The 24,750-nt window shown below is 40.6% G+C and overlaps 3 protein-coding genes across 7 annotated transcripts; 1 reads left to right on the forward strand and 2 right to left on the reverse strand.

Moving 5' to 3' along the window:
• Positions 1–61: 61 nt before the first annotated feature.
• dlgap5 (discs, large (Drosophila) homolog-associated protein 5) lies at positions 62–7,605 on the forward strand. Of its 4 annotated transcripts, none has more exons than XM_061028028.1 (18): positions 62–188; positions 1,173–1,420; positions 1,613–1,800; positions 1,914–1,988; positions 2,076–2,112; positions 2,196–2,282; positions 2,417–2,509; positions 2,662–2,736; positions 3,430–3,467; positions 3,558–3,820; positions 3,993–4,166; positions 4,507–4,595; positions 4,701–4,861; positions 4,973–5,074; positions 6,220–6,469; positions 6,562–7,178; positions 7,277–7,345; positions 7,473–7,605. In XM_061028028.1, the coding sequence occupies exons 2-18, from the start codon at positions 1,183–1,185 to the stop codon at positions 7,578–7,580; spliced, it is 2,664 nt and encodes an 887-aa protein (XP_060884011.1). In that variant the 5' UTR covers positions 62–188; positions 1,173–1,182; the 3' UTR covers positions 7,581–7,605. The 4 variants fall into 4 exon arrangements, with proteins under 4 accessions (XP_060884011.1, XP_060884013.1, XP_060884012.1 ...); XM_061028030.1 differs by having other exon boundaries at positions 3,573–3,820; XM_061028029.1 differs by having other exon boundaries at positions 3,433–3,467.
• Positions 7,606–9,215: 1,610 nt separating this feature from the next.
• rsph10b (radial spoke head 10 homolog B) lies at positions 9,216–15,251 on the reverse strand. The gene is made up of 15 exons (XM_061028032.1): positions 15,033–15,251; positions 14,863–14,938; positions 14,350–14,418; positions 13,658–13,831; positions 13,497–13,582; positions 13,294–13,414; positions 12,995–13,171; positions 12,378–12,483; positions 12,156–12,271; positions 11,839–12,028; positions 11,624–11,729; positions 10,713–10,792; positions 10,044–10,192; positions 9,837–9,941; positions 9,216–9,732 (listed from the first exon to the last, which is right to left on the reverse strand). The coding sequence occupies exons 1-15, from the start codon at positions 15,230–15,232 to the stop codon at positions 9,505–9,507; spliced, it is 1,983 nt and encodes a 660-aa protein (XP_060884015.1). The 5' UTR covers positions 15,233–15,251; the 3' UTR covers positions 9,216–9,504.
• A 945-nt stretch (positions 15,252–16,196) lies between these two features.
• On the reverse strand, positions 16,197–24,236 carry pms2 (PMS1 homolog 2, mismatch repair system component). 2 transcript variants are annotated; one of them, XM_061027611.1, is made up of 15 exons: positions 23,816–24,236; positions 23,107–23,246; positions 22,455–22,541; positions 22,262–22,364; positions 21,983–22,166; positions 20,859–21,026; positions 20,202–20,299; positions 20,015–20,114; positions 19,843–19,927; positions 19,594–19,746; positions 18,219–19,059; positions 17,966–18,133; positions 17,777–17,877; positions 17,506–17,675; positions 16,197–16,574 (listed from the first exon to the last, which is right to left on the reverse strand). In XM_061027611.1, the coding sequence occupies exons 1-15, from the start codon at positions 23,827–23,829 to the stop codon at positions 16,431–16,433; spliced, it is 2,556 nt and encodes an 851-aa protein (XP_060883594.1). In that variant the 5' UTR covers positions 23,830–24,236; the 3' UTR covers positions 16,197–16,430. The 2 variants fall into 2 exon arrangements, with proteins under 2 accessions (XP_060883594.1, XP_060883593.1); XM_061027610.1 differs by having other exon boundaries at positions 23,107–23,249.
• Between the last annotated feature and the right edge of the window lie 514 nt (positions 24,237–24,750).

Genomic DNA, 24,750 nt, shown 5'->3' on the forward strand with positions numbered 1-24,750 from the left:
ACCACTCGCTCCGATTTCCAGCCAATCAGCGTCGCCCAAGAAGATTTTCAAACCTCACCCGCCATGATTGTTGTGTTGTTCAGGCAAAAATAGTTCAGCTCGTCCGTCGTGCTTTGAGATTTGTTATTTTCTGGACGCAAAGAAGAGGAAGCTTGTTTGATTAACGTCGCTTTAGGAATAAAAGAAAGGTAAGACGGATGTTATATTATATTTGGGCTAATTAGCCTTACAGGATATCTGGCAGGTAACTAAACGGTTAGTTTGTGTCTTCCTGTCGTTTCACGGTGTTTAGTTTACGTTAGTTAACGTTAGTTACCTGTGGTTACCTGTGGTTACCTGTGGTTACCTGTGGTTACCTGTTAACATCACTGTCGTTAATTCACCGTGTTGAAGTTTTACTGGCTCCAGTTTGATAACTTTATACCAGTGAGTGGTCGAAATGAAAGCAAACATTAAGGCCTAGAAAACATTACAGCTCTATTTAGTACGATGTGGCATTTCTGTTTTAATCCATCTTTATAACTTTATTAGTTATTGTTTTGTGACTCATCGTTGTCCACTTTATCCCTAATAAGTTCGCCTCGACGTTTTCTGTATTTTGATTGTGTATATAACATACAGACGTCAAATATCTGTAACTTTAACAAGAGACAACAGACACACCTCCAGAGTTAACTCTGTTTCCTTTACATTCAAGAAGTTTGAATTTAAATTAAACTACTATATCAAGCGTTAACGGAGGTGGGTATGATCATTTAGTTTGGATATTTAAGTAGATTGCTTGTATGTCATTTTTAGACAACCTGCTTTTTTTTAGTGTCCTGAGTGGTAAATGCCCTTTAGGACATGTTGGAGTCCTGAATAGTGAGTTCCAGTCACCATACCAGTTGGTTAAGACTGCCCACAGTTCAGTGAACCTGAGCTACAGGGTCCTATGTGTGTCTCTGTATGAGGTCTTTTATTTTTATGTTGTTAAGGGTGTAGTGATGCAAGTAACATTTCAGACTTAGTCCTATCAATCAAAACTCACATTATTTTCATTTCAGCCTCGGTTTAAGATTCTTAACGTATTTTAACCCCCTGTTGAGATTAGTTTCTCATTTTTCTGCGTGTACATCCAGAGTTATGCACTTATGTAACACATCTTCTGTTCACCTCCCCGATAAATCTAGATACCTGAACATGGACTCTCGATTTGCTCACCTGCGTCAGCGGGACACCAGTGTGTCGATGCTGAGGGTGAAAATGTCCCGCAGGAGGTCTCAGTCCCAGAAGGAGAACCGTGACCGGGCTGTGAACTCTCGAAGACAGCTGGACCAGGTCCCGGAGCTGGACGTCTCATCACTGGATGCCTCCATCGCAATGGCCAACATGTCGATCATTCAGGAGAAGACTCTGAACAAGACAAAAGTTGCCAAAAGTAAGGCTTCCTTTTCTGTTGACTCTATAAAATGAAAAACTACATTTACACTGATCTTACTTCTACAGGTTACAGCAGCTATCAGCGTGTTCCTTTTGAAAAGATGTACAATGTAATGTACTGCAATGGAACATGTAGTATTTGAATGCAACAATTTTACTTATTTGTGCCCCCACACCTGTTTCCCCTCAGACGTGGCGGTAGAGGAGAGACTGAAACAGCTTGAGAGATGGAAAGAGCGTAAGGCTCTGGAGAAGGAGAAAGAAAGGAGAGAACTTGAGCGGAAAGGGGTTTTCAAGACCGGCGTTTATCATCCTAAGGACACGTTTGACGTTGGCTCTCTGCCCCTGGTCCCAGGCGCCTCAACCAGAACTAAGGAGGTGAGAGAGGAATGAACTGGTTTACTCTATTTAAAAAAGATGGAGACAAGAGTTATTAAGAATGGAAGCTCTCTGATGCTGGGTACATTTGAATCAACATTTTTTACTTTCAGACAAAATTAAACATGGCTCCACCCCAGAGTACCAGAGTGACCCGGTCGATGAAGCAGCAGCAGGAAGTGCAAAGGGTACTACTTTATCTGACATGCCTCACAAACGTGCTCTCTTATTACCTTTATGAAAACCAGATGCTAACATACACTGTTTTTCTGCAGCCTCTGAAGCTGCAAGATCCAAATGCTTCAAGGAAAGGTAAATGATTATTGTTTTTATTTTAAATGAAGCAACCCTAATTCTGTTGAATATTAGATCTAAACCTCTCGTTCCTCCTGTAGTCCAACCTGCTACGGAGAAAACGAACCGGACACGGGCAGTTACTGCAAAGCCCGCGCCGCCTGCGACCAAGACCAAAGTCTGTGCAGGTAACTAATGAGAAGGAAATCCTGGCCCCCTGACTGGGTCTGTAGACTATAGCTATCGTGTGGGTTTCACCCGATAGTGTTTCCTGATTTGCATCTCAATCTGTGCCTCTCTGTGTCACGCCATCCTGCCGTAGTGGAGCCTGTTGTACGAGCCTCCAGATCAGCCAGCAGGCCTCCTGTTACAGCTGCTCCAGTACTGAAAGACAAACCCAAGGACACGGCTGCAGGTACACACCGAGACACGGCTACAATTGAAGGATTTTTTTTTTTAATAAGCATAAAACTTTCAAGTCACCAGAGATGTTGACTAAAACAGCAGGATTCTGTGGCTCATCAGAAAACAAAAGATAAAACATTTTGAATGTCTCCTTGTACTCAGATGTAAGAAGCACAAGAAGCAGAGTGATTGTCAACCCTTTGGCTCCCCCTTCTGACAGAAAAAGGAACTGTAAAGGTAACCACAAAATGTTCTCAAAGAGCTGTTGAATTGACCGTAATCACACCGTGGCCATTTTCCACTGATGTCACACTCTCAGGGTGGGAAGCTCAGGTGCAGTTATAAAATCTGGAACAAATCACTTCACGTTATGTCATTTAAATAAAGTTTATCAGACAAATTGTTGACCTCATCCAGATTGATCAGTTGATCAACAAGCAAAAAGGTAGTGGAGAGTAAATATCTAAAGGGACATTGTGTTTTATATAAAAGGTAAAGAACATATTTATAAAACCATGAGCTGATCAAAAACAGCCTTATGCCACTTCCTAGCTCATAGTGTGTATATATAGCTAATACTAATGTAGGTCAATGCTCACGTTTGGGTTTCATCTGATGGTAGATAAAGTTTGATCAAATATCTTTAAACTCCACACTGCTGCCCTGAGTCTCTCATTATTTCGTAATCCATTCTCTTTTCAGTCCCTGATTCATTGAGAAGCGGTGAGCTGATAAAAATGTTTAAGAGTCTGTAAAAGTCTCACGACCTGCAACCCAGCAGGACGACATTTAAACGTCCCACACAGAGAGTGAACTCGGGGAAATGGCCAAAGTGTGAAAATTGGTATCACCTTTTTGTGAAGTGAGCAATGATTGGATGTAACTTAACCCCTTAACACCATTTCTCTGTATCTCATTCTATTAATGCAGCAGCTGTCACCAACACAGTCCAGCCTGCTGAGCATAAGGTGAGCATGTTTCTGAGTTTTAACAAATGTGTGCTAAACAATAAATGTGATCGGTAAATGAATAAAGTGTTCTGTTTTGGTCTTGTGTAGGAGCCTGAGATTCAGGAGCCTGAGATTCAGGAGCCAGAGGAGAAACCATGTCTACCCAGCCCGGCACCCTGTCCTGAGAAGGAGGAGGACGAGGACATGGTGGTGGATGGAGCTCAGGCCGACTCTGTCCCGGCTGTGGATCCCGTAGAAGAACCGTCTTCTTTCGCTCCTGATGGTTTCATATTCCAGGCTCCCAATGGATTGTCGTCCTTTAAGTTTGAGCCGCTTACTCCACGATCAGCCGACGCTTTCCTCACACCGAGGTTTGTGTGTGATATCCCTCTCTTTTTTTAACAGTTTTGTTTGAAGATATTTAAAACACTGGAGAGCTTTTCTGTTATTTTGTTGCATTCCAGCTCAATATGGGTACCGGAGGTTTATTTCAGACGGGCTACTTAAAAACGAAAGATTAAAACTTCCATTCTTCCTGTGCAGCTCCAGCTTCAATCTCCCAGCAGCCCCCTTGTTCAACGAGGAGCCTCAGGCTGAGGCAAGCGAACCGTCTCCTCCTAAATCCCCTCGCCGCTCTCCTCCTCGTTCATCTCCAACAGCGGCCCCTCCCTCTCCAGTTAGCCCGCTGGAATCCAAGCATGATGTTCCATACTTCAGGTAGCGTATCTTTTTTTTTTTTTTTACACGTCTTTTCCTAAACATCTCTCACACAGCACGTGTGACTAAGACAACGTTTTAACCAGTATATTTTTATTTCATTACCATCAATAAATATGCTGCAGTGCATATAAATAATCCATACACATTACAGGTGTGACAAAAAAAAAACATTGAAGGAATAAAAAAGAGAAACTAATGTATTGCCAACCTGCAGTACCTTAATAGCGCCAAGGGGGTGTGGCCAAAAGTCATCCAGACCCCTTTGCTCAACTATTTTTGTGTTTTTATTAAATTCCAAGTTTTAAGATTATTCTGTTATTGATTGTAAATGATTCAGGTCAGAAATATCCAATGAGACCAACGGACTGACGACGATGAGTGAACACTGGGAGCCAAAAGTGGAGGATGAATCCATCCCAGAGGAGAGTGAGTGTGCACAGTGACGTCCTAAATGTGTGGCTATATCTTATTAACTAAAGAACGTGTTGGTGAACTGTGTGTGTGATGTATTTCTTGCTCTGGTCTGTTTAGTGAGAGACACTATACGTACAGTGGTCGGCCAGGCGAGGCTGCTGATGAAGGAGCGCTTTAAGCAGTTCAGCGGTCTGGTGGATGACTGCGAGCTGGGCCGAGGAGAGAAGATCACAACCTGCTCCGACCTGCAGGGATTCTGGGACATGGTGTACTACCAGGTGAGCGCCTCATTAATGAGGAACAACTTGGTGTGTCAGACACAAAACAAAAAAGATAAGCTGGAGGATAATTGTTGTGTATTTCTTTTTTTTTTTTACAACATTCTTCAGGTAGAAGACGTCAACAAAAAGTTTGATGCTCTAAAAGAAGCAGAGAGCCGAGGGTGGGTGGAGGAGCACAAGCCACCACCGAGACAGAGGAAAGTCGTGAAGGTGAGGAAAATAGACCTTTTTTAAACTTCATTGTAAGCCATTGCTCGCTTTAAAGGCTTTATGTGATTTTTTTTTTTTTGATCCAGCAGATGTTGCCCTTGAGCACCAGCATGAAACCAAAATAACTCGCGTTGCATTGTTGTGTTAGCATGCTAATGCTAGTGATCTTTATTATGCTCGTATCTTCACACTGCATGTAAATTTACCTGAAATGAGCGTGATCTAGAAACACAGTTAAGCAGTGAGTACAGTATGTTATTCTTCTTTTCTCTAGTCCCTCAATTAAACAACTTTTATACACGAGGGGAGGAGTCAGCCGGCCGTCCCGACGATGTAAACAAACTGAAGATAGGACTCTGAAAACTCTGAAAACATCACAGACAGTGGGACTCGGGTGTTACACCCATTGTAGACAGTCATGACTCACAGAGTTATTTTCAGAGGATATACTTGATTTATATTACATTTAAGTGTGAAAAAATCACATAGAAAGCCTTTAAAGAGGTCATATTATGCCCTTTTTGGGGTTCATATATTTAATCTATGTACCTACTAAAGTATGTTCACAATAGCTAAAGTTATAGAAAAGTGTCTGTTTTCATGTACTGCCGCTCCATGCACCGGCTCTCTTCTGACTCTCGCTCTAAGGCTCTGAAGTGCCCACGTTCAGAGTCCGCACGTGTGCCAAGTCTGATCTGATTGGTCGGCCTGTCAGCTCTGCCGTAATTGGTCAGTTGCTCAGCCACTCTGGCTCCGAGGGCCGGGGAGCAAAAACATTAGCACCTTAGCACTACTGTGCTACCGCAGGCTACGGCATATCGTGGGCGTGTTACAGAAGTTAACGGGCGTGCAACATGAGCTGCAGGGCTTGCCACAACGAGCCAATGGGCTTAGATCAGTGATCTCACACTGACAAGACGTCACACTGACACATTTTTTTCGAGGGGGGCTAAAACCGAGCGTTACATGCAGCTAATGCTACAGCTAACAGGAGGACGTAGGAGAAGCCGCGTTTCCGCGGACTTTGAATTTTTGCACATAGATGTGTCTAAACATGCACAGGACACTATGGGAGGTTATTGTGCGTTTACTCTGTTTTAGTGTCATAGTGTGAATTTGAATCATTTGTTCCTCTCTTTTCTCAGAAACCAGCAGCTGCACCTGCTAAGCCATCAGGAACCAAAGCAGCAGCTAAGTCTCGTCTGGCTGCCATCAAGGCGGCCATGAAAGCCAAGCAGCAGGCGGCTGAGGCAGAGAAAGCTGCAAAGGATGCTGGGAATAATGAGGACAACCTGAGTCAGAAATCTCAGGAGCCTCAAGCAGAGGCCAACCAGGCTGACACCATGGTGTTTGATGGAGGCTTTTTCCAGGTGGAGAGCCCAGCCAAACTACCAGGTATGGGAAGGATTTTTATTTAGCTGTCCCCCCCCCTTTTTTTTTAGCTCCAATATTCCGACCTTAAAACTGTGTCATTCATATATCTGTAGGTTCAGTGAGGAGATCCAGTCGTCTCAGTGCCGCCGTGCTCCCTCAGGCCTCGCCCTGCTCCAACTTCCTCTCACCCAGGAGAGTCACTCGTCAATCCATGGCTCTGGCACAGACCCCTGTTCCCGCCGCCTCTCCTGCTAGGCCCGCTCACACTCCCGCCCACTTCTGTCTCACGCTGGAACAAACACCAGCACAAGCGTCTCAGAGAGGGACTCCTGGGTCGTCTCAGAACAGAAAGAACTCTGTAAATGTCTCCCTCTGCTTCACACCCGTCAGGGAAGTTCTGTCAGATGTCGCCCCCCAGCCTGAAGCGAGCCAATCAGAAACAGTCTCCGTGAAGGAAAGCACGGCCACACCTGTGCCTCCACTTCCATCTATTTTTGTAGTGGAGCAAGAAGAACCAGCTGACACAGTCAATAGTGACCTCACTCTTTCTCCAAGACTCTCCCTCTCTCTGTGCAAAACCCCTCTTCAGGTCCCCGAGCCCTCACCGTCTCTGAGCTTCACATTGTCACCCTGTGAAACTCCCAACAAGCCACCCACCTCCTCCTCCCCTCCTCCTGCTGTGGAGGCCCAGGAGTCTGTTTGTCAGACTCCGAACAGCTCGGTTATCGAGGTAAAACACATTTTCTACCCTTTCTAGAACGCCAATAATTTTAAAAAGGTTTATCTTGCTTTAAAAACAAAAAAACCAAAACGTTTTCTTACTTTCAGGAGATCACCGGTTTGGACTTTGAGCGTTACCTCCAGCCTACAAACAGATGCAGCATATCTCCAGGAGAGGTGATTGCTGTTTTCACTTTCACTTTGAAATAGTTTTTTTTTTAACCCATGATCAAAAATGACACTTACTTAATTTCATTGCATTGTTGAATAATCATATTTTATTTTGTGTTTCTGGATCTTTCAGGTCGAGTCAGCTGAGTCTGAAATGCTCCTCTTCACCCCGGACCTGAAGGACCGGATACGGCAGTCTGTCTGTCCAAGTGACCTCATGGTCTTTACACCGCCCCTCTAAAGTGTAGCAAAGACTGTTTCTTTTTCTTTTTTTTTATCTCTCTTTTTGTATCTTACAATATCTGATGTGATTCTCAGTTATTTTTATTTTTTTTAGATGAGTGGACAATAGTTTGTCTTACAAGATTTTTATTAAAGTTTTAGTTCCAACAGTAAAATGACAAATGCTCTTCTTTCACCTCAAAGCACAAATCCAGCACACACTCAGTTGGTTTTGTTACACACTTTATTTCAAATATTGTCTCGTTTAAGTAACAGTTGGCTTCTTCCTGAGCTTATTTAGGTTTTCTGAGCGTCGATGCTTCTTCTACCTGTAGCACAACACAGTACAACAGTTCATTACACATCGTGTCTGAAACAGTGCGAGTCATTGAGTAGTGGGATGATTTCAGATTGTGGTTTAAAGATGCCCCCTGGTGGATTTATTTAAACATAAGAAGTTGAGCTTGGTTTTTAAAACAATCAAACTGTTAACATTGAGCCAGTAAGGCTGCTCCCGCTTTAGCTAAGTCAGTCTTAGATGATAGGAGGATGTTTGTACAGAAAGTCTGGAGGAGTCCAAAGTTTATATCATGTTTTTATTATTTTGCATCTTAGCCAGGACTCGTAGAAGTGAACTTCCTGGCTGTCTCCTAGACTTCTGCCAAAGCGATGCCTCCTCTAGTTCTCCTTGCAGAGCGTCTCTTCATGTTTTTGCACACTAACTGGTCATGTTCATAAGCCGGGAAGAAAAAGTGGTTGAAGAACTGATGGACTGTCTGTCTCCAAAGCTCCTGATCATGACTTTTGTCCTCCTCTCTTCTGGTTTGCTTTCCCTTCCCTTCCTCACTCCTCTGCTCGTCTGAGTGCACAGGAGGAAATATGTCACATGTTATATAATTACTTCATATGTTGTTCTTTCTAGCTTATACTTGTTTATGTCTCTCAGAGAAAGATGTGCATTCCAGTCTAATTTATAAAACTATGTGTCACTATTTGAAAATGAAATCTCGACAGTTAAATGATATGATACAAATTTGCATCTACATGAGTTAAAAGAACCAGAAGATTAAAAAAAATGAACCTTCAGACGGAAGTTTGCTCTTTTCTTCAGTCTTGACATCTGGTTGACTCTCGGCTTCTTCAGCAGCTGATTCAGATGGTTTTCCTGACTAGGATGAGATTAAAATATTACTATTCAAACATTTTATTTGGGGGGGGGTTGTGTAGACACGTGTTTCATATTTGATACCAGCAGGGGTGCAAAATATGTATGAATGTAAAAAGACAATAATAATATGGATATTAGTCTTCAAAGAACTATTCATAATTGATGATAAAAGGGAAATACATTTTGAGTACTGTTCAAAAGCCTCAAGCCAACGTTATATGTTTTTTTTAACAGCTGAATTGACTAATGCCTGTCCTTCCGGGAAAACACCTGATTGTGAACGTTTTTATTTTTCAGCGTGACAATCCCTAAGACACCACTACTGCAGTGAAACTAACGGTTCAAAAAAACACTGACAGTCATGGACTGGCCTCCACAGAGTCCAGCCTGAATATTATAGAGGCATTATGGGATCACATGGACAGAGAAATAAATAAAAGATGGCGTAAATAGAAAGACGAACTGTGCTGAGTGCTGAGTATAATAAACCAGAAGATTACTGAGGAAAACTTTATCAGGAAAGTCTTCTCAAAAGAGTTTAAGATGTGCTGAGTCAATAAATTCTGTAGAAGCCCGCCTTGTTGCCTTCTGCTTGTAACTTCATAAAGACAGAAAAAATATTGATTGTTAGTAAAACTCCTAAAACAACAAAGTTAGTGATGGCTTCAGACTTTTGCACATTTTAAATCTGAATATATATTTGTATCTTTTTGACTAATTTCAAAGAAAAACAAATGAACCTCCTCTAGAACAATTTGACGCTGCATATAATTGTTTAAGGTTCAAAGGCCATAAAAGACCCTTGAGAGGTTGTGATGGGCTGGGAAGGGCTGTTTGTAGTCTTTACCATGTTCTCTCCAGCCTCCAGCTTCAGGTCTCTCCTGGCCTCTGTGTCGAGACTTAACGATGACCGGCCCTCCTCCTCCTCCAGGCCGACAGAAACCTGCTGACACTTCACCTCAGCAGAGCCCAGAAGCACCTCAAAAAACTCCAGGAAGGTTATCTGACGTAGGAAGGGTTGGAACAACAAACGTTACACAACAGAGAGGGGGAAGGGATACATAAAAGGTAAATATGTGTGTGTAGGTGTAAACACTCCAGACGGACCTCCAGATCCAGACAGGAGGAATAGTTGCTGGGGTCATTGCTCTCTGAAGTGATGATCTCCAGTAATTTCCCGACTGTCAGGTTGTTGTCCAGCAGATGGAGATCCTGTATGGGGTAGCAATGTGCAAGTCATCATTATGCCTTTAAACTGATGATGGGAAGAAGCTGTTTCTATACAGGGCTGTCTTCATGCTCGAGTCATTGCACCTTGAAGATCCACAGCAGGTGTCGGCAGGTCATGGTCTGCTCGTCTCTGGGGGCTGTGAAGACTTTGCAGTAATCCTGATAGATTTCCCAACATCTCTGAAAGTAGTTCAAGGCCACCACTGCACAGTCTGGCTGCCTGAACAGAAAGCCTGCAAAAACACAGCTGGAGTTAACGAGTTCAGTTATTACTTTATATTTATGTGTGTTATCCATCGGACAAAATACATTAAAAATAAAAATAAATCAAGCAAAGATTAAGTAAAGGCTTTCATTACAAACTATTAATTGTTTTTTATTCATTATTCAGATGTTTGTTTTAGCACTATTATTGCACTCAATCAAATACCTGTTTTTTTCTTTCCATATTTCTAAAATTAGTTCAATTCTCATGTATTTTTAAAAGACATTTCATACAAACGTAAACTCAATGTGCTTTACAGAAAACAAAAAGAAACAAAAACAATACAAACATATTAAAAAATGAACAAATAGATTCAAAACACATTTAGAAAAGGAGCCTGCACCATCCCATACAATACACACACACACACACACACACACACACACACAAAGGGAATTTAAGGGAAATAAAGCAGCAACAAATGCGTTAACATGTTTCTGTCATGCAGTTTGTGTGCACAGGACTTGACAACAGATTATTGTTCACACCTTTTACAGTCTTGGCATTAGGAAGGATGTTGTCTGTCATCAGTTTAGAAAAGCAGGCAGCCAGAAGGTTCTTTTGCGACCTGCAAAAAGACAAGAAGGGATGTTTGTCTTCTCCAAGAATGACCAGTGATAAAAAAAAAGCTTTTATTCTAATAGTGTCCTTGGTTGTTCTCTGTCCCAGTATTACTATTTCAATAAAAGCTTTTATGACCTCCACAGCTGCTGAATGACTGAAACTTTATCCTCCCTAGGTGAATTTACCTTGCACCGCGAGCAGAAAAGGACAATAAAAGTGAGAAAAGACAAGGTAACCATATACCAAACAACACAGAAAAACCAAATCACAATATACATCATTGAAGCTTCACATGATTTAATGTAGCAAATTCAATAAAGTGCAGAGTGCTAAGTTCATACTGTATGATCAGAGCTTGTTGAGCATCTGAATGCTGAGTGGTAAAAAGGATGTAATGGCTCTTTTAGTCCTTGTAATCTTGATGGCTAGATTCAGAGTCTACTGGTCTGTCAGGTCAGAAATGCTGCACATTTGATTCCCAGTTATCTTGCTGCATGGTTCAACAACCTTGTCCAGTTTGTTCTTATTTTGTACTGACAATTCACTTCTCCTCTCCAACACTGAATACAAAAGGTCAACACACAAAGCTATTGGGATTTATCCTGAGTGACACATAAAATATGTTCAACAAGTCCAGTCAATCTGAAAGACACTATCTAGTTTTCTCCTCAAACTCACAAATAATAGACTTATACTGTATAACCACTGAAGTAAAGCCACGGGATCACCACAGTAATAAGGATGCATCCTCTGGGGACCAGCAATGTCTAGATAAGATTGCTTTCTTAGATGCAAACACTTCTCCTACAGGCAAAGATTTGTAATAGTTCCTTACATCATTTCCTTATGGTAGATGTGGTAGGACACAACCACGAGACAGCTGAGGAGCCCATGAAGAAGAATGGGAGTGAAAGGAGAGTGTGGCCCTAATGCACTGAAATCTGTTTAGACACACAGGGAGTAAAAAACAAATACTGTAAGTGTGAAGCTTTGTCTGTCCTGTCAGCGAACAAAGAGAATTAAAGAGGAGAGTTAAAGAGCACCTCTCACCTCTCATCAAACGGTCGATCTGTGTCAGAGTGATGCCTCGATGGTGAATGTAACAGTCTTTGAGCAGACGCCAGAGCTGCAGGCGGGTCAGCAGGAAGGTGTTATCAGCAGAGTGAGCCTGGCCGAGTCTGCTGTAGAAACTGTACACTGACCTGAGCTCTGTGGCCAGCATCAGCACCACAAACTCCACCTGTTACACATGAGACGCACAATCAGTTCAGAGACACAACGGGGAAAATCAAAGAAACACAAAAAAAAAACACATGGAAAAAAGATCACATATGATATATTAAAGGGGGGTGAGGAGAGACCCTGACCTGTCCCCGCTCAGCTTCACTGTTTCTCTCTGGGATCTTCTCCAGAAGACGATGAATGTTCAGAGCCATGTCGGGTCCTAAGATCGTGGAATCAGCGCCTGGCAGGGGGGACGGACCTTAAAACAAGATTAAGGATTGTAAGCTTTTGGTAGACTCTGAAACTATGAATGCTCTCCTTCATGAGAGGCTGAGCATTTTTTTGCATGTATTGTGTCTGCTTACCACAAAAAGGGGTGGGAGCTCTTTTTCCATTCACGATATCCGTCATCATCTGATTGTTCACAAACTCTCCTTCAAAAACACGCCCATCCTTATATGTGAATTTTCCCTGTGAAACATAAACAACACATTGCATTCAGATGTTCTGATACTTTACTGATATAAACAGAAGGAAAATAGTTTAGATTCAAAATTCAAGATTTGTATTTGTCACATGCTCATACAGATGTGCAGTGAAATGTAAAGACTGTTCCACAAGGCCATGCAATAAACATTCAAATTACTAACACACATATATACAGTAAAATAGAAATGTAATTAAAAATTTAAAAAATAATTATTTGAATATACAAAATATAGAATAATGTAAACAGTGAAAAGTGTCCAGGGTGTCAAAGTGCAATGTGCAGATTTAGCTGCTTGCATATGTTTTTTTAATGTGTAAAACTAATAACTAATAATAATAGGAGTATTGCACCTTTTATGAGTTTTTTTTATTTTTTATTTCATTTTTTTGACAGTGATGTATTTCTGGATGAACAATATCTTAAAACTCAACATTTAAAAAAAACAAAAAATACAAATTCCTGAAATGTTTGTATGTGAGCACACTGACTCACCTTCCCATGCTTTTTATTGTCCCTCCATTCTCCTTCATAGAAGGCTCCACCAGCGTATTTAAAGGTCCCCTGCCCGTGCCTCTGACCATGAACAAAGTCCCCAGTGTACTGGTTGCTCTGGGTGTACTGGGATCCATCTGCTCGCCTCAGGATCCAGGTGTGTGTGCCTCGTCCATGCTGCAAGAGAACAGTGCTCACTCCATTCACAACAATCTTATCTTACTTTTGTTTGTATTGAGGGACTTTTGAATTGGGGTCATTTTTAATACAACATGATAACTCTGTGTGTGAATTAAAACCTGGATTCCATTCTGCCACATCCCAACATACTCCTCTCCCAGTTGTGTCCACCTCATCTTGCCTTCTCCGTGCCTCAGGTTGTTCTTCCACTCACCAGAGTAAATGTTACCAGAGGGGTAGCTGCCGGTGAAACACAGATGTAACCTCTGAATACATGCTCATGCTGCAGATGAGCTCATCTACACAGGTAATCAAAACATACCATCTCACTCCACATCCCTCTCTGTTGTTCTTCACCCAGTCTCCTTTGTACCAAGACGTCTTATCCCGGTTGTAATACACTTCACCCTGACACAAAGATAAGCAATTTAAATATAAAACTCCAAAAGAAAGAAAAGAAAGATATAAATGAGCTGATCATACCTTTCCATGCCTCTTGCCTTGGTCCCACTGCCCTATGTATGACACTCTGTTTGTTGCACATGTGTAAGTTCCAGTCCCATGGCGTATACCATAATATACCTCCCCCTTATAGGAGCTGCCGTCAGGCCAGGTGTAGGTGCCCTCACCCAGGGGCTGGTTGCAGACAAATTCTCCCTGTTGGGATAAGAAATTTACCTCATGCTTCATCAAACCCTATCAACCTTCCCATGTTATCATTTTTCAAATGTTATCATCCTACTGAAGTTCTGTTTTTAACGTACAGGATGCGTTTTTTAAAATATGATGTATAAAAAGCACTTTAAAATTCTATTATTGATCCAAAGGCAACTGGACTTGGTTGACGATTTATGAAGACGTTTCACCTCTCCTCCGAAAGGGGACCGAGCTAGAAATGTGAGCCTCTGTGGATCATGAGCATGATCAAGGATGACTCACATGAGAGTTGTTAGCTGAGTTGTTAAACTAGTTTCGCTTAGAGTCATTAACTCCTCCAAGTCATCTGTGGGTCGTTGGGGGTCACATCTTCAAGATCTTCAACCAAATCCAGTTCCCTCTGGATCAAGCTTCGAGTTTACCATGACCTGGATGACTGAGAACCTACACACAGAAGGCACTTTAAAATGTAAATCATTAAGCTTATAATAGCGGCATTTGTCATTTCTGTGCCCTACCTCATATTTCACGCCACCTGCCCATGTGAACACACCTCGTCCATCCATGAGTCCCTTGGCAAACATCCCCTTTAGAAACAACAAGAAGTGACTTAAATATGTAGTTTTGTTCATCGTCATGCAAAATGACACGTTGTATGATAGGACACATTTCTGGTGCGTTTGCAGAATTCATTTCATTGCATTTGAGGAACAGATTTACATGTTATATATTTTTTCTTTCCACAACCAGTTACATGTAAATAAACATTAGAAACAAGCATAATGTAGTTTCAAATAACAATAATAATAATGTATAATATGTAGGCTAGTCATTGAAATATCTAATAATTTCTATATTTCTATTCTTATTAATGTTATAGTGCCAATACTTGTTCTATTTTTATGAACCTATAAGCAAATCATAATTCGCTAAATGTTATACTGTAGGTTAAAACAGTCATAAAGTATGCATTTAGTGTTTTAAGTGTAAAATCAAACTTTAATTTATGGTGTTATAAACATTTAGGCTACCTTGTACAAATGTCCTCCTTCAAAACAAGCAAGCCCTTCTCCATGAAACTGTCCTTCACAGGTTTCCCCTTCATATCTGACAGTGACACACAGGACAGTCTATTATTATTACCATGATGTGACTATACAAAAACAACTTAGTAACGTTACTGTAGTGAGTTGTAGTTCACCTCTGTACAGTTACGTTAATAAGCGAGGGGAGTTCATGAAGGTCATGTTTCTCTGGCTGTTCCTCCTCCGCTGAATTCAAACCTTCACAGCTGCTCGACGACCTTTTCTTTTCTCTCCTCTCCTGTGCTCTTTGTGTCTCTTTCATTTTCTGTGTATCTCCTTTCATCGCACATTTCTTCTTTTCCTTTCTGTGTGTCATTTTTCGCCATGTAGTAATCGCTTGTGTCAGCTGGGATCGTCTCCATGGTAACGGAAAGGGACGCTGAGACTACGGAAACCTTTGTCAGCCAAAAAGGGCATTACTGTCATGCTGTTACTATTTTTACAGTCTATGGTTACTACCTACCAAGTGTACTTGTTACACCCCTGTACAGCGTACTGTAAGGGGAGAAATAAAGTTGTTGCTGGCTTTCATTCAATGGTGTAATGACTGACGCTCAGACAACACGCTCCCCCTGCTGGCGTAAAACCGGAAGTGTAAAACAATAACAAAAGCTAAAGGATATATATCATTTTAGAAAGACACTAGTTTTAACATGTATTATTAGTTTAACTTAGTGCACAATCTTATATCCATTACATAGTCAATTGGATACCTGTGCTAGAGCAGTAGGCCTAATTCATGCTAGATTTTACTTCAGTTTTTATTCACTGTACACCACCAAAGCCAAGAGGAACATTTGTTTTTTAAACCTCTTTTCCTTTCTGACACTGGCAGCTTTAGACAATTCTTATGTTAGAAATAGGTCATAGCCTACTTGAGACTGCTGGAGGTTCGGAGGCCATGATCCGTGATCGGCCTGGCAAACTGGGTTCAGGTCCGGCCTTTGGCGTCTTTCCCGCTTGTCATTCCCCACTCTCTTCCTCATTTCATACACTGGTCTGTCCGAAAGGTGGCAAAAGAAGCCCCAAAAAATAAAAATAAATATAGGCCTAGCTAGAGAGAAAACCCATCTTGACCAGTGAAAACCACAAAACTGGATCCCTCTGCAGCACAATAATACTACTCTTATTCTATACAACTCAACAGATTCATCTTTTAATCTTTAATTGCTAATATCAGCATATTTTAATTGACAGTGTAATACGGCTGTAGTAGTTTGACTCCAGTGAAGCATCTCAATTCTTCTTTCACCACTACATTTAACAGTAAAAATAACAGATAGTTTCAGCACATGTTGAAAAATATCTTATTTATTTCCCTCAATAATGAGGTGTCAAATTAAAAACTGTTATTATGGGATTCAAAATACAAATAAAATCAGAACTAATTTGAACATTGTAGTGTAAAAAAAAAACACAGTAAACATTCAGTCACTGGTGATGTTTAACAGAAATCAAGTGGAATGACAGTGTAAGACAAGTAACACTCTTCAACAGGTCCACCCTAAAGGTGCTCAGTCGGATGAGATCATGTCCAGGTTGGCGAGGTGTCTCATGGTGGGCCTGCCGTGAGGACAGTTCCATGGATGTTCAATCTCCCCCATGTGAACCAGAAGCTTCTTCATCTCACTGACGCTAAGAGCCGTGCCAATCATCACCTGAAGATGAGCATCAGCAAAACAAAAGATTATGTATCAGGACAAAAGTAATAGTATTTAAATACCTGTTCAACAAAACTAATTTCACTTATTTGAAAAGGTAAATTACATTTCAGATCACTTACATTTTAGACTTCTATCCTTTTATTTCAGCCAATGTTTATTTTCAACAAAGTCTTTTTATTAGATATCTACACGCTAGGGATGGGACAAAATATTGATGCTGCATTATCAATTCATCCTGACTCGTGTGATACATTAATCGAATCACTGGTGTCAATTCACAGACATTTTAATCTTAAAAAAAAGATTCCCTTTCAATTTTTTTTAATTTCCCTGCCAATTTGACCCCTGTCACCACCTCATGACTCCTCACGGTGGCGGTTGTGACTTTAATAACAGTAGTGCAAACTGAAGTTAATTGGACAGATAAATAAGTAGACAAAGATTTGAAGCATAATAAGAGGTGACAATGACTGCAAACTACAGTGATAAAAAATAGATTAATCCTGCACAATATAATTTAATCAGATCTCCTTTAATCGTTATGTTTAGCAAAATATAAATTATCCCAGAATCGCTTTATTGTGATATTATCCTTATAACCTTAACCTGCCTGTCTTGGCCCGGACGCTCTTGTAAAATAGATTTTTAATCTTAATGAGACTTTTTCCTGGTTAAATAAAGGTTGAATAAAAATGATGGGCAACATAATATATAGTGTATTGTGTATCGCATCGTATGGTATTGAATTGTGAGTTACCCTGTGATTCCCAACCCTGATACACAACATGTGTTATAATCAATTTAACAATATTTTTTAAATGGCTATTTAAGTAAACAACAAATACACATAACTTTGATAAGAATAGAATATTTGTCACTTTCTTTTCATAATGCACGAGTGTGAGTGAAATGAGTGTGAACTCACAGATTTTCGACACGCTCTGGAGGCAAACATCTGCCTGACGCGCGACGGTCGACACATGACTCCTGGGCTGTCGCTCAACATGAAGATGAGCTCCTCGATGTCAGCTGGGCCAAACGTCCAGTTTCTACTGGTGGGCAGAGACACCAGTTTAACCCGCTCCATCACCAGAGCTGCAGTCAGAATAATAATTTAAAAAAAAGGTTACTTTAGTATTTCTTATCTTCAAAATGGAAAATAACTGTTTCAAGCTGGATATTAAATCAGATCATACCATCTTCATCGATTAGAAATTCAAAGCCGTTCTTCCTGAATATCTCTATATTCTCCATCAGTATATTTTCACTCACAGCAGTAAGGTGGAGCTTCTGAGGGCTAAAATTACAAGGGAAAAAAGCAGATCAGTAACGAGCCATTTCTGAAATTCTAAAGGTAAATTGAACAAGCAGTTTGAGATTCTTACACTATGAGTTTCTGTCCTTGAAGCACGTTGTGCTGCTGCAGCATCTCAAAGTTGTATTTCTCGTCTGTTGCATGCTGGTCAATCATGAAGATGTCTGAGTTGAGTTTGGTGATGATGAAGCCGAGGTTAAACTGACCGATGATCTCCATTTGTTTGAACATGTCTTTACTGAAACAAAGATCATCTTCTGTTCAGGAAACTTTCATCTTAGCAGGAAGTTTAACCAGTACTAGTTATATGATTAGATTTCTACCTGATCTCTTTACTGAGCTCTTCTTCTGCACTTTGGTTTTCTCCGGGGTTGATCTTGGCCCTGAAGCGTCTGTAGCGCAGATCCGTGTTGCTCCTCTGTTTCTGTTGGTCCTGTAACCTCTTCAGCTTTCCCACCAGCTCCTGGAAAGAGAACTGGAGCAGTACTGTTCTCCTCTGCAGGGAAACTGGAGCGTCCACTGCGGAGGAGGAGGACCGCTCTGAACGGTTTGAAAGACTGTTTGATTTGGGTTCTTTAGCCAGATGTGGTTCCTCTGTCCTGGCCCTCTTTGCATCTGGGCTCATGGACGAGTCCTTTGAAGTGCAAGGCTCAATCTGTACCTCCAGGTCTTCAGAGACAGAGTGAGTTTGGTCGATTGTTTCTTCAAATGTTTCATTTTTTACAGTGGCGGTGTTGGTGTACGGCTCAGGAGACTGTCTATGAGGGTCACTGACAGCACTGTCTTTTTCAGAATCTCCATCACCGACTGACATCTTTCCATATTTGAACCCATCCAGCACCGACTTCCCCCCTGGGGAGCATTGAGCTGGGTCTACTGTGGATTTCAAAGGAGATTTTGAACTTGAACCACAGGTAGAAGTTTGGACAGAGCCCTTGAAAAAAGTCTGCAAAGTTTTCTGTGTTGGACCACAGCTGGAAGCTTTCGCTCCACTCAACTTGTTCCCAAAACTGGAGCTGTGGTGACTTGAAAAAGCAGCTTTGAGCCCGGCCAGGTTTAGAGATGACTTTGGGCTCCGAATCACTGACTCCTTGTCGGCTCCACGTTCTTGCATGTTTTCATTAGGCATCACAACCTGACAGATATCAGAGGCAGACGTTGTTTCTAGAGAAAATAAATGGCAAGTGTTAAAAAAAAACACTAGAATAAAACACACTATTTCTCATGAAAAAAAACCCTGTCAGGCTACATAACCATATCAATACCCCATGTGTTGTTTAGTGGGTTAAATGCAATGATATGTTCTTTTTTGTACAGTTTTTATTGGGTTTTCAATTAGCAACATCAATGTACATTTGTTTGCAACATACACTGCAAATATGTGCCCCCTCATGTCCAGATGTTACACGATAAATATTGCATTAGTATTTATAGTAAACTTAAATGTATCCGATAATATGTGCTAGGAGTTTCAGTAAAATATTGATTGGATAATTAACATTAATCACATAGATATGCAAACAGACAAAATGTAAAGCAATATATAAAAAATAAATAAATAAATAAAGGTCAGATAGTATAAAGAGAAGAAAGGAAGGGGGGAAAAAATGAGAATTATTTAGAGAAATAATAGTGATGAAAATAAATAAATAAATAAATAGAAGAATGGGGGGGGGGGGTGCAATGATATGTTCTTACTGGTGCCTGGCATGGGTGTAAAGTTCAGGCTGATCTTGTTGACTCCGGCCTCGTACATGTTAATAAGAGAGGTCTTAAGAATAGCCAGCAGGAGTTTCTCCTCCTGAAGGAAAACCTGCCGTTTGTCCGGGGTCACGTTCACATCCACACACTCTGAAATAAGACAAATACAGAAAAAAAAGTTCATGTAGGACAAAAAAAAATAAAAATGCTGTGTCTTTTAGAAATAACTTCAGATGATTTTCTCACCAGAGGCAACAGCTATGTTCAAAGCCACAAATGGATACTGATGTCTGTTGTACATATGATACACTTCATTCACAAGCTTGGTCACCTGCAAATGACATCAATAATAAAATTACAAATGGTCCTAAAGACTGCTTACACACTACCTGTTCATTATAGATTGCTGGATGTTTACCTTAAGAGGATCACATGGCCGGTTGTTTATGAAAAAGAACTGTCTGTCTGTGGCGCTCCGCCCAACACCATGGTCTCCTCGGGACACAAACCCTGTGATGCTGCCAAAACAGTTTTAAATTTATAATAAAAGACGTCCTTTGTTTTAGGAGAAGGCATGTTCAATTATAGAAAATGGTGTGACTCACGAAAACAGTTGTTTTGGGAGCTCTGCCTCTTTGAGTCCATATTCCTCTATAACATTTTCTGTTGGTGACACTTGCTGAAAAGGCAGCAGACTCTGTAGCTGCAAGAGAAACGATAAACATTTAAATTCAAACACTAAATTAACCAAACAAGTCAAACAAATTTACTTTGAAAACTGGTGAATTACTCAAATGCCCAAAAGACTCATTAAAAAAATCCAACCATTAATAATAATAAAAAAAGATTTGTTCTAGTGACATAATGTCGACACCTCCCACAAGAAAACATATATTTTAACATTATATTTTCATTTCATTGTACAGTGTTCCTCTTTGTTATTTTTTTGTATTATATATTTGCTTTAATACAGTGTATAACTTCTGTACAGTTTATTTAAATCACTCAGCTGTTACTACAATTTATTTATTTTTACTTTTTTTTGTACTTTTCTACTCTTTTTTTTCTTATAATGTTATTCTATTGTATATATAATTTAAACTTTTTTGTAGAAGCTGACTCAGGGAGAAACGCACAAAAATTCCAATGTGCCTGTACTGTCCTGTACCTGTGCAGATGGCAATAAACATCTATTCTATTCTATTCTTTGTTCCATAAATAAATCAAACCATTAAGACACCTGTGAACGAAGAGTTTCAAACCTGTTTGGGTCCAAATATGGCTCCTATGTTGTCTCTCATGCTCTGGCTGCCGCCGGTGCTGAGGACCGTGCTGCGCTTTCCCTGCCCGTTCTGGTTGGAGCAAGTGATCCGCACTCCTGTGGAGATGATACAGTAGGACTGCAGGACATGTATCATTTTGGCGTACTCCTATAAAAACACAGAAAAAGAGAAATATTTAGTATTAAAGTCATGGCATGGCAGTTGGATATTCTCAAAGTTCTGTTTCATGGGGACTTTAAAACTATTACAAAATGGGGCACTGGTGGTGCAGTGGTTAGTGTGCGCTCCCCATGTATGGAGGCTTTGTTCCTCCAGGTGGGCGGCCCAGGTTTGAATCCCACCTGTGACTCCTTTCCATGCATGTCGTTCCTTACTCTCTCTCCCTGATTTCCAACTCTATCCACTGTCCTATCTCTCCATTAGAGGCACAGAAAGCCCAAAAATAAATCTGAAAAAAAAAAAAAAAAAAAAAAAACTATTCCAAAATGGGGTCAGGAAGTCAAACCTTTAAGAAAACAATAAGAGACAAATGATCATTGAAAAAACAAAAAAGAAATGTTGCCATTGACAATCTGATTTGTACCACTTCTTGGTTCCCCAGCTGATAACAACTACGCCCTCTCTTTTACAGTTTAATAATATATAATAAAGGAATAATCACTTTCACAGATAACTAATCCCAAGTAAGTATAAAGTTTTTGCAAGAAAACAAGAAAGTAGGAAAAATGGTGAGTCTGTAGGGACTTGGGTTGGGAATCGGAGGGTCGCCGGTTCAAGTCCTGGCACGGACCAAGTCCGGAAATTGGTCTGGTAGCTGGAGAGGTGCCAGTCCACTTCCTGAGCACTGCCGAGGTGCCCTTGAGCAAGGCACTGAACCCCAAAACTGCTCTGGAGCGCCCACTGTGGGCAGCCCCCTCACTCTGAGAACTCTCCATTAATGCATGTCCACAGGATCCTGTTTGTGCATGTGTGTGTATTTAAGCCAATGTTTGTGTAGCATGTTCATTAAACAGAGTGTAAAAACTGAATTGCCCCTCGTGGGATTAAAAAAGTCTGTAATTTGTTGTGACTGCTCAGAAACAGAACAATGATTCTTCAGTGACCTTCTTGATGTTACGATGGAACTCCTTGTGTCGAACAGGCAGGGTGTAGAAGAGCTGCTGCAGGCTGACGGTGGTGCCTTGCTGCCGGGGGTGAGGCGACTGCTGCACCACGTGGCCTTTATGGTCAAACACAAGCTTGGTCCCGACATGGCTGGACTCGTGACACGTCACCACACCCAGGTCACTGCAGCAAGCAAGGCAGAAGGGATTTAAGCAGGTGAGGAGACGAGTAATCTAATCTTATAGATCAAATGAAAGAGGCTGTTTAATGTGTTTTACCTCAGAGCACATAAAGAGCTGAGAGCTTCACCTCTGAAACCAAACGTTTCCACATGGATGAGATCAGAAAAGTCCCGAAGCTTTGATGTGTGATGCTTTAAAGCTGTGGAACAGACAGACCAAGATTCACTCCACCAGAAAAAACAGGAATATCTCTACAGACAAATTCGATAATAAGAATGCTGCCACTCACTCAGTGCTTCAAAGTTGGCTTCTTCAACTCCTTTGCCGTTGTCTGACACTTCCACTAGTTCAGCTCCACACTCCTTCAGCCTCACATCTGAGACAGGAGACAATGTGATACTGCTTTTCAACTCTAACACATTTCTTTATTTTACTGTGCCTGTAAGTGTTGGCCCCATGTTATTTAACGATGACAAGATGATTATGTTTCCAGAATTTTACGGCTGTAGCTCTTATTCCTGAAAGAAGGAGTATAAACCTTATTGAGAAACAGAGATCACCCTGTCACAGCTGTTTAGATGTGTTCAACTGTGTGTAGGGGTTGTTCACTGCTAAGTGAAGTGTAGAATTAGAAAAAAAAAACTATAAACTTTTAATCAAGAGATTGCATGCAAAGAATGATTTATGAGTGATTGGATTTTGTGATAAGTTAAATCATGACCATTACATTAGCAGTGTGGTATTCTTTCTGCAATATGAGACACTTTCACTTTAACAAAATCTGAAGGAAAGTGTAAAAACTAAAGAACAGACCTAAGAAAAGGGAGGAAATGCAAAACAAATATATAAATAGAAATATATTTAATTGCCCCTGTATCCTGATACATATTGTATTGCTTGGTAAATGGCAAATGCGTTCCCTTGTTTGCATCAATAGTTACCAACGTTAGTGGCCCCCGCATCGATGCTGTTCTCCACCAGCTCTTTGACAGCGGTCGCCAAAGTCAGCACCACCTGTCCTGAGCAGATCTGATGCACTGAGTGCTTGTCAATGGCCTTGATGGCTTTAGCCGGTTCAGAGCTGCTGAGAAGAAAATAAGCAGGCAACTCAATAACTTTATATTCATATCGCAGAAAACAAATATTAGAAACAGCTAGATAAAAAAGAGGATGTAAGTATCTCCTTAAACTCAGTGTGATCTGGTCTATGATAAGTACATGATTACAGTGGGAATGTCAGGCACCCAGGAAGTTCTGCCAAAGTAAATACTAGCTGGAGAAATTGTGTCTATGCAGATTGAGGGGACTTAAGACAATGCAAAAAACAATTACATAAAATGCATTTTAAGGTAGAGTGACGTTACAAGTTAATGACCAATGAAAAGGTGTGTGCCTACATTGTAACCAAACTGTATAACATTTAAATGTGCATAGTGTGTGTAAGGTCCACAATCTGAAAATACAAGTTCATTTTGACAACATTCAAATGTTATTGTTCAGAATTTTTAACTCAGTGTTAAACTTGATTAGATAAGAACAAACACGTATGTTTTAAATGTAAAGGCTCAAACTTTCTGAAGGAATGCCAATACAGTGTGAAAAACAAACATTTGCAGGCAAGCTAAATAAATACCTTGGCAGCTAACTTACCAAGCATCAGACATCTTCAAGGGCTGAAAGGCAACACGAGGAATTCATTCAAGTTGTGTCAGTGAAATAAGAATAACTTTTAAACAGAGTCTGGACGAGACAGCAGCTAACACGTAGTCGTTCATGCACATAGATAAGTTTGTATTAACCTGGTGGTAAGTAACAACATTTAGGTGCAGCCGCTTCACAACATCACGTTAGGATTTGTAAACACAAAAGTGACAAGTACCGCGCGAGGACGCACACTGTTCTCAAGCACCACTGTTGCGCGAAACTGCGCAGTCTGACTAATAAAGATACCGATATAAACTGTTGAGACCGTAAAAGAGTAACCACACTAAACACACACAACGTACGAGAGTGATAAAAACACAAACAAATAAAATTGCTACACGTAAAAAAGTAGGGTTAAAGTGTTGCCTAAATCGTCATAGCATTACATTGCCATCGAGAGGTTAGGGCGCATGTGCAGTTGTCTTGTAGTGTACAAAACGTACACTTCACTCTGTTTTATGGTCTTTTTTTTTTCTTTTTACAATTTGCGATTAAACAGTTAAATTTGCATTGGGCACGTGTTGTCTAACTTGAGTTGATTTTATTTATCGTCAAACCATTTTTCTTTTGCGTTGATCAGGTGAAGTCAAACACCTACATTGTTTGACGGTCCCTAGGATTTTTTCTTTTTTTACTGCTGCTGCTAATGCTGCATTCATGTGGTGTCGGACACATTGTAAAAACGAGTTTCTGAGTTGTAAAATGCACATGAACACCTGCTCAAGTCTGAACAACAACTCGGAAACTCGGAAAATAATTAGGTGCCCCACTTTCCGACTTGATGTCATAATCGTCATCAAATGGCGTCCAAAATATGTTTTGTTAATGCTAACATACTTTTAATTAATTCAGTTTTGCTCAAATATAACTTTTAACAGTAA

The sequence above is a fragment of the Labrus mixtus genome, chromosome 21 (assembly GCF_963584025.1).
Source record: "Labrus mixtus chromosome 21, fLabMix1.1, whole genome shotgun sequence".
In the NCBI taxonomy this organism is placed as follows: domain Eukaryota; kingdom Metazoa; phylum Chordata; class Actinopteri; order Labriformes; family Labridae; genus Labrus; species Labrus mixtus.

Excerpts from the sequence above, each read along its gene's own strand:
- rsph10b (XM_061028032.1), bottom strand. The coding sequence starts at position 15,232 with ATGACACACAGAAAGGAAAAGAAGAAATGTGCGATGAAAGGAGATACA. Across the intron at positions 13,172-13,293 it reads TGTGGCAGAATGGAATCCAG|CATGGACGAGGCACACACAC; the intron begins GTTTTAATTCAC and ends GTTCTCTTGCAG. Across the intron at positions 12,484-12,994 it reads ACAATAAAAAGCATGGGAAG|GGAAAATTCACATATAAGGA; the intron begins GTGAGTCAGTGT and ends TATGTTTCACAG.
- dlgap5 (XM_061028028.1), top strand. The coding sequence starts at position 1,183 with ATGGACTCTCGATTTGCTCACCTGCGTCAGCGGGACACCAGTGTGTCG. Across the intron at positions 2,283-2,416 it reads CAAGACCAAAGTCTGTGCAG|TGGAGCCTGTTGTACGAGCC; the intron begins GTAACTAATGAG and ends ATCCTGCCGTAG. Across the intron at positions 6,470-6,561 it reads GAGCCCAGCCAAACTACCAG|GTTCAGTGAGGAGATCCAGT; the intron begins GTATGGGAAGGA and ends ATATATCTGTAG.
- pms2 (XM_061027610.1), bottom strand. Across the intron at positions 22,542-23,106 it reads TGCGGGGGCCACTAACGTTG|ATGTGAGGCTGAAGGAGTGT; the intron begins GTAACTATTGAT and ends CTCCTGTCTCAG. Across the intron at positions 17,878-17,965 it reads CAAGGACAGAAACTCATAGT|CCCTCAGAAGCTCCACCTTA; the intron begins GTAAGAATCTCA and ends TTGTAATTTTAG.